The sequence below is a fragment of the Nicotiana tabacum genome, chromosome 24 (genome assembly GCF_000715075.1).
Source record: "Nicotiana tabacum cultivar K326 chromosome 24, ASM71507v2, whole genome shotgun sequence".
Lineage (NCBI taxonomy): Eukaryota > Viridiplantae > Streptophyta > Magnoliopsida > Solanales > Solanaceae > Nicotiana > Nicotiana tabacum.
Genome location: NC_134103.1, coordinates 50217213 through 50224730, shown reverse-complemented (window position 1 = coordinate 50224730; position 7518 = coordinate 50217213). Strand labels below are relative to the sequence as shown.

The following is a 7518-nucleotide window of genomic DNA, read 5'->3' as shown; positions in this document are numbered from 1 at the left end:
ATCTCTAGTGAAGGCAGTTGATTTCATAACTAACTTGTTGTCATTAGGATCTTATCAAAATCTAGATTAACATAATCTCAGGTTTCTTGGATCTTTCATTGAATTTCCACATATCTAGTTTATTTTTCTTGCTTTTCTCAATTCCAATTGCATTTCATTACTGCTTCCACATTTGTTCAACTTATTTTCTTTTAGTTCTTGGATCCCCCAACATTTGAGTTAACAAGTGGTATCAGAGCGGTTCTATCAAGATTCCATTCTTGATAAATCTTGGGGATTTCTTGAATAAATGAGCAAAAAAGAAAAGAAAAAGAAAAGTATTGTAGCGGTGAATAGTACTATACAAAAAAATAAAAAAAATGAAAAAATCTTTCAAAAAAAAAAAGGAGAATCATATTGCTCTTCAAGATATCAGATTTTATTTGTGTTTGTTTCCAAAGTCAAGAAAGAAAACACGAAGAGGAGATCCTAGATCTTTTTTTTGGTAAGATTAATATTCTATTTAACCAAAAACATTCAATACAAAACAAGAACTGCTGACCAGTTCCTTTACTATGCTTGACAACTAATTTCTCTATCATAAGCTATACAAGGTTTTGATGACAACTATAACCTATACACATCCTAATGCCTATACAATCTGCAATATAGACAAAATAGACATTACATTTGACAGAACATTTAAGCTAAACGTGTCTATGGAATCCAGTTCAATGCCTCCTAATGCTTCTGCCAGCTGAGATATGAGCTGCCTCTAATGTGTATATGGATTGCAATTTCTCTACACATTCTATCCGGGGACAACTGCCACTCTGAAATCTGATCTTGTTTATATCTCGCCATATAAGATATACCATCATCCCAAAGACAGCTGAGACAATTGTCCCAAATCCTTTCTTTTTCTTAGCATAAGTTGTCGCCCATTTCACCTCTTCCTGCCATGTATTTATCTGCCTAGGACAACCAAGCCAATTCAGTAGCCTTTGCAAGATATTCTTATTGTAGCCACAACCAAAGAATAAATGTTCAAAGTGTTCATCAACCAGGTCACAGAATACACAAGCTTGAGGAATTTGAATACCAATTTTCTGTAGCTTCTCAACAGTAGGTAGCCTACCCTGTACAACTAGCAATAAATTGAATTTGTGTCTAGGATGTATATGTGGGTGTAAGATTAGGCTCTTCCAGTGCACCTTTTGGATATGAGGGAGTTGCATCTGATATAACATCTTGATGCCGAATCTTCCATCAGTGCTTTGCAACTGCATCAGTCTTGAAGTCAGGTCACCTTGATTGGTAGGCAGATCAAGGATAAGCTTCTTGAGCTTAAGAATTTTCCTCACTACCCAGGCTGCATTCTTGGGTATGGACATAATATCTACATTATGGTTCTTGATGTAGTAAGCATGGATCCAACTGTTCCAAAGGAAGTCCTTCTTCTTTGTGATAGCCCATAAGTGTTTTTCCAGTGCTTCTTTATTTTAGTTGTACAAATTTATAACATTCAGTCCTCCAGTTGCTTGTGGCAAGCATATTTTCTCCCAAGACACCAATGCTTTCCTAGAGATACCTGCTTTTCCTGTCCATAGAAATGTTCTGTATGTGGTTTCAATCATTTTCAACACCTTCTTTGGCAATAGAAATATTTGTGCACAGTATGATTGTACACCAAAGATCACTGATTTTATGAGCTGCAATCTTCCTGAGTAGGATAGCATATTTGATGTCCTACAACTGATCCTGGCAGTGATCTTTTCTACCGGTATCAAGCATTGATTAATTGACAACTTTCTTGATGCTAGTGGCACACCAAGATATTGGAATGGCAATGTACCCTCATTATATCCCAGCTCCTGCAAGATATCCTCTTTCATATTTGCAGAAATACCAGTAAGGTAGATGGAGATTTTGTCTGCATTTGCCTGTAATCCTGAGGCCTTTGAGAAGTTCATAAAAGCCTGTTAAGGTAGCCTAATAGAAAAGAGGTCTGTCCTACAAAACATCAACAAATCATCAGCAAAAAAACACGGACCACTCCCAACTTTTTGCATCTAGGATGGAAGTGAAACTCCTTGTTCAAAGTCAACTAATCAAATTCCCTCTGTAGATATTCCATAGCAAGCACAAACAGGTAAGGTGACATAATGGTTGTTATACATTCCATTATCCACTCGATAAACTTGTGTGGGAATCCCAATTTAATCAAAAGTCTTTTCAGAAAATACCAATCCAAAGTGTCATAGGCTTTCCTAAGGTCAACCTTAAGTACACACCTTGCTGAAGTCCCCTTCGTGTTATTGCCTTTGAATAGTTCATGAGTGAACAATATATTATTAGTGATACTCCTTCCTTCAATGAAAGCTGATTGAGATCCTCCAACCAGATGACCTATCACTTTCTTAAGTGTCCAGTGATCACTTTAGTAATGATATTGTATATGGTTGTGCAGCATGCTATAGGCCTATAGTCCTTAACCTGAGTGGGTTGGAGACTTTTTGAATTATAGTAATAGCAGTACAATTTATAACATTGTTCATTTTTCCTATTTGAAAGAATGCTAGTACATCACCAAACATATCACATTTTACCTCCTCCCAATGTTGTGTGATGAATTCAATTGGAAATCCAACAACACCTGGTGCTTTGTCAGTTGGCATGCTTTTAACAGGAGTAAATATTTCCTCTGCTGCGACTTCCTTGATCAACTCAAGTTGTTGTTTCTTGTCAGGCAGGACCCTTTCTTAATCACCTCAGAACTGGGGCAAGGGAGAATGTGTGAAGAATCTCCCATCATCTTCTTGAAAAAAGAGAGGAATTTTTCTTCTACCTGCTTTAGTTCTATGATCTTGATTCCTGCATCATTGTGTATAGAGTTAATTGTATTAGCACTAGTGCGCATCTTCCACTGAGCATGGAAGTATCTTATATTAGCATCTCCATACTGTATCCATATGACTCGAGATTTCTGCCTTAGAACATGTTCCTCCACATTACTCCACCTTTCCACTTCTATTAAAGCTGCTTTCTCCTGTTCTATAAAGATCTGGCATAATGGTTGTAGGGAGATATTGGATTGTGCTAATTCCAATTTCTGCCTGGCTTGATCCAGCTTTTGTTGATAAGAGGCCATGTAAGTATTTAGATCCCTTAGTGCCTCATTTAACCTCTTAAGTTTCTGCCATGTTTTGGACATCCTTGCATCTCTGTAATCATGTGCCCACACTTCTTTCACAATCCCTGAAAAAATTGGGTGGTGTAATACTGTTTGATATATCTTGAAGGGTCTAGGATTCAAATTCTGTTGTTGTGCTGCAAAGTTGCATTTTAGCAAGATTGGTGGATGGTCCGAAACTCCAGGATTCAAATACACAACTTCAATATGGCCATAGTTCATCAGCCAATTATAATTGCCAAAGGTCGAGTCAATCTTGTTGTATACTCTTGGATTGTCATCTCTTTTATTACACCATGTGTAATGTCATCCTGTGCTTTTTAAGGGAGTAAATTGCAGTCAATCTAATAGTTTCTTGAAGCCCTGGGTCTCTGCCTCTGTAGTCAATCCTATTCCCTGTGTGAAGCACATTGTTGAAATCACCACATACTAGAAATTCAGTTGTAATGTGAGATCCTATAGAAGCGAGCTTATCACATAGTTGTTGTCTTTGCATCAAATCATTACTTGCATACATCACAGTGAGAAGCAGCCTTATTTGACAATTGGAGTCCTCCACTTCACAATGGATGAACTGAGCATTTAGCTCTAATATTTGAATCTTTATAGGAGGTTTCCATAGTAGACAAATACGACCATTATAAGCATAATCATATTTGTATTTGGCTTGCAAGTCCTTAGCTATCTTTTGTGTGATCCTCCTAGCTTTATTTACTTTTACTCTTGTCTCAACTATCCCCATAACTTCTATTCTGTACTTCTTTAGAAATAGAGTCATCTCCTTCTATTTAAAGGGCCTATTAAGCCCTCTAATGTTCCAAGTACTTATAATCATGGAGGTTTGAGGTGGTTTGTACCACCCTCCCCTACATCAGGTTATGTAAATCCTTGAGTCGGTACCTCAAATCTATTAGTAGTTCCCAACTGGCTAGTGGAACAACTAGCTATAGTTTGTTGTGGCTGATCATTCATTCCACCATCAACAATTCTTTTACCTTGACTTTTTTACCCTTCTTTCCTCATGGGTGATAATAACGCTGGGAATTCCTCCTCTTCCAATTTAGTATTAGTCTCCTGTGGTTCAGTGGCAGTTTCCTGTGTAATAGAAGTAGTTGGATTAGTGGTAGTGCTAATATGGTCTTTTGCCACCCATTTAGTCACCACCTTCCTTCTCATCCTACCTCTTATATTCTTCCTTGTTTGCTTAACAAAATCATCATTTTTCTCTTGGGTCTTCCGCTGTCTGCATTCCTCAGTAGTGTGCCCAACTTTAGCACAATCAATACAATACTTTGGCTTTCAATCATACTCTATACTCTGGTGAATAACCCCTGCTGGAGTATGGATTTCAAGAGTATTTGGCAGGGGTGAGATATGTCTGTCTCTACTAGTACTCTAGCATATGATATACGATCCATCTCTGCTGGAAACAAGTCATTGTACATAGGTTTATCCACCACACTACCCAGCTTACTCAAAGCTTCTGTAGACTAGTAGCCAACATCTTCAGGATCAAACACAAAATCAATCCACCAATTCTTCAAGATGAAAGGCTTGTTATGGAATGTATAAGGACCAGATTGTAAGACTCGATCCCTATCACTCACAAAATCAAACCAGAATATGTAATAGTTGTCGTCAAGATATAGGATTTTATGTTTGATAACAAAATTCCACACATTCTCCACATAATTCTCCATGGATTTGAAAAATGGAGTATCACCCAGAACATACCCTATAATAGAAGTACCCCAATATTCATGTTGTTCCTTAATATCCTCCTCAACAATCATAACTACAAATGTATCACCATGCAAATCTGAAGGAATGTAGGTAAGGGCCTTACCCACTTGTGAGCTTCGATTCCCCTGGTAGGGTTTCTCCTCCGTTGGTGTAGATTTCTCTTCCCCCATCCCAGGGCCTTTTGCAGCATCAGGAAGTGGTACTGTGGACTTAGCTAGGTTAGAAAATTGAAGTCGGTGGGGAACCTCTAACCCCGTTCTTCTCACAACACGCTTCCCATCTAGATTGAGATGATTCTCACTCTTCTCCTCATCTTCTGGTTCCTCACGTATGGGTTGAAATTGTAGCGGTAGGAAGCTACAAAAAGTGAGTGGTCTTACTTGTGATTGTATTGCATTCGCCGGTGTTGCTATAGTCAAAGTCGCCTGTGATGGTAAGGTACTGGTGGCCGGCATTTTCACACTACTCATGCACATTAGCACTCACTTAATGTGCGCAGAGAGGAAAACATGCTAACCCCTCAATTGTGATACAAAAATCACATTTGCTAATGATGATCTTTTGCTTAGGATCCTAGATCTTTAAGGATAAGAAAAAAAAAATTTCTTACTCCTTTGATCTTATTCTAAAAATCATTTCCTTTGTTCGAGTTTTGTTTCAACTAAATCCTACTCTTTCTAGGATTGGTTCTTCACTTTCTTTAGTTTCCCAAATTACTTATTTTACTACTAAGTGCTTTCATACATGTTGGATTTAATAATAAATCTACAAGGTATTTTTCAAAAGTTAATTGAGGTGGAAAAGATAAGAGTGGGTGAGAACAATTGAGGGAAAGAGACAATGTTTGAGTGATAACTATTTTTTTAAAGATGTCTCATGCAAGTGCTAGTGATGATGAACAGAGGGCTCTTCAGGAAGCCGAAATCCTAGCAAGAAATGATTTCACTCTACAAGCTATGCATCAACAATTCGAGAGATGGACTTGCAATTCCAAGGGATAAGGAATACTATTGCTGAACAAAATGGGACAATAGTTACACTTAGGAGGGGAAATCCACCTGATGTATAACCTCGAAAAACTCTTAGGCCTCATAATAGAAGAAATATACACCATGCCCCCATTGTAAATCAAGAAAACCCTATAGATTATTTTGTTGATGGTCTTGATGTAAATTTAGATAGGGTGGAAAGAGATAGGAGGGGACAACAAGGTAGAGTAGAAGATGATAATATTAGTAGCATAAAAATGAAGATGACATCTTTCAAGGGCACAAGAGACCCAGACTTGTACCTTGATTGGGAACGGAAAGTTTAGGCCATCTTTGACTGTCACAACTACTATGAAGTTAAGAAGCTCAAACTTGTTGTTGTTGAATTTTCTGATTATGCTTCTATTTGGTAGAAAAAGCTTACAAGGGACAGACAATAAGATGGAGAATCACCCATTGCTAGTTGGACCAAGATGAAGAGAGTCATGAAGAAGAGGTTTGTGCCTTCCCACTTTCAAAGAGACCTACAACTGAATCACCAGGCCATGAAGTAGGGAACCATGACTGTTGATGAATACTTTAAAGTTATGGATATAGCTATGATACAAGCTAATAGTATGAAAGAAAAACAGGCCACTATGGCTAGATTTCTTAATGGTTTAAATAGAGAAATATCTAATGTAGTAGAGATACAACAATATATAACTATAGGTGAGTTAGTAGATTTGACTATAAAAATAGAAAAGTAAAATAAAAGAAGGCAGCAAGCTAGCTCATGGAGATGTTGGCCAAACACCAATTCCAAAAAGTCATGGCCAAAACAAGAAGTGATTTCTAGACCTCTAGAAGACAAGGGGAAAGGTAAAGTTGATGAGAAAGAGGTGGGGGGGAGGGAGGGTAAAGGTTTCAATTCTAGATCCTCTATACTTTCTAGTTTCATTCAATATCACAAATGTCATGGAAGAGGCCATATGATGTATGAATGTCCAAATAGAAGAAATATTCTTTTGAGAGAAAATGGAGGATATGAGAGTGAAAAAAGTTAGGAAGAAGAGGGAGGAGTAAGTGAAGATGATGTGGAGCTTCCTAATGATGGTTTGGTTGTGGTAGTTAGGAGGACTTAGATGGAGAATATGAGAGAGAAAAAGGTTAGGAAGAGGAAGAAGAGGAAGGTGTGAGTGAAGATGATGTAGAGTTGCCTTTTAATGATGGTTTGGTTGGGGTAGTTAAGAGGATTATGACTATTAATTTAGGAATCAATACTGAAGAACAAAGGGAGAATATATTTCATACTAGGTGTGGAATAAAGGAAAAAACTTGTTCTATGATTATTGATAGTGGTAATTGTACTAATGTGGTGAGTTCACGCTTGGTGAACATGTTAGAGCTTACATGCATGAAACACCCTAAGGCCTATAGACTCCAATGATTTAATGGTAGTGGTGAACTAAAAGTCAACAAACAATGCATGATTTCCTTCAATGTTGGTAGGTATGTGGATGATGTTCTTTGTGATGTGGTTCCTATGCAAGCTTGTCACATCTTGTTAGGTCCTCCATGGCAATATGATAACAATGCTTTTCATTTTGGAAGAAAGAATAGATATTCTCTTGA

The 7518-nt window shown here is 37.6% G+C and overlaps 1 protein-coding gene across 1 annotated transcript; it reads right to left on the bottom strand.

Annotated features, from left to right (window-relative positions):
- Positions 1-710: 710 nt before the first annotated feature.
- On the bottom strand, positions 711-3394 carry LOC142178139 (uncharacterized). Its single transcript, XM_075247469.1, has 4 exons — positions 2828-3394; positions 2589-2720; positions 1571-1958; positions 711-1474 (listed from the first exon to the last, which is right to left on the bottom strand). The coding sequence occupies exons 1-4, from the start codon at positions 3392-3394 to the stop codon at positions 711-713; spliced, it is 1851 nt and encodes a 616-aa protein (XP_075103570.1).
- Positions 3395-7518: the final 4124 nt, after the last annotated feature.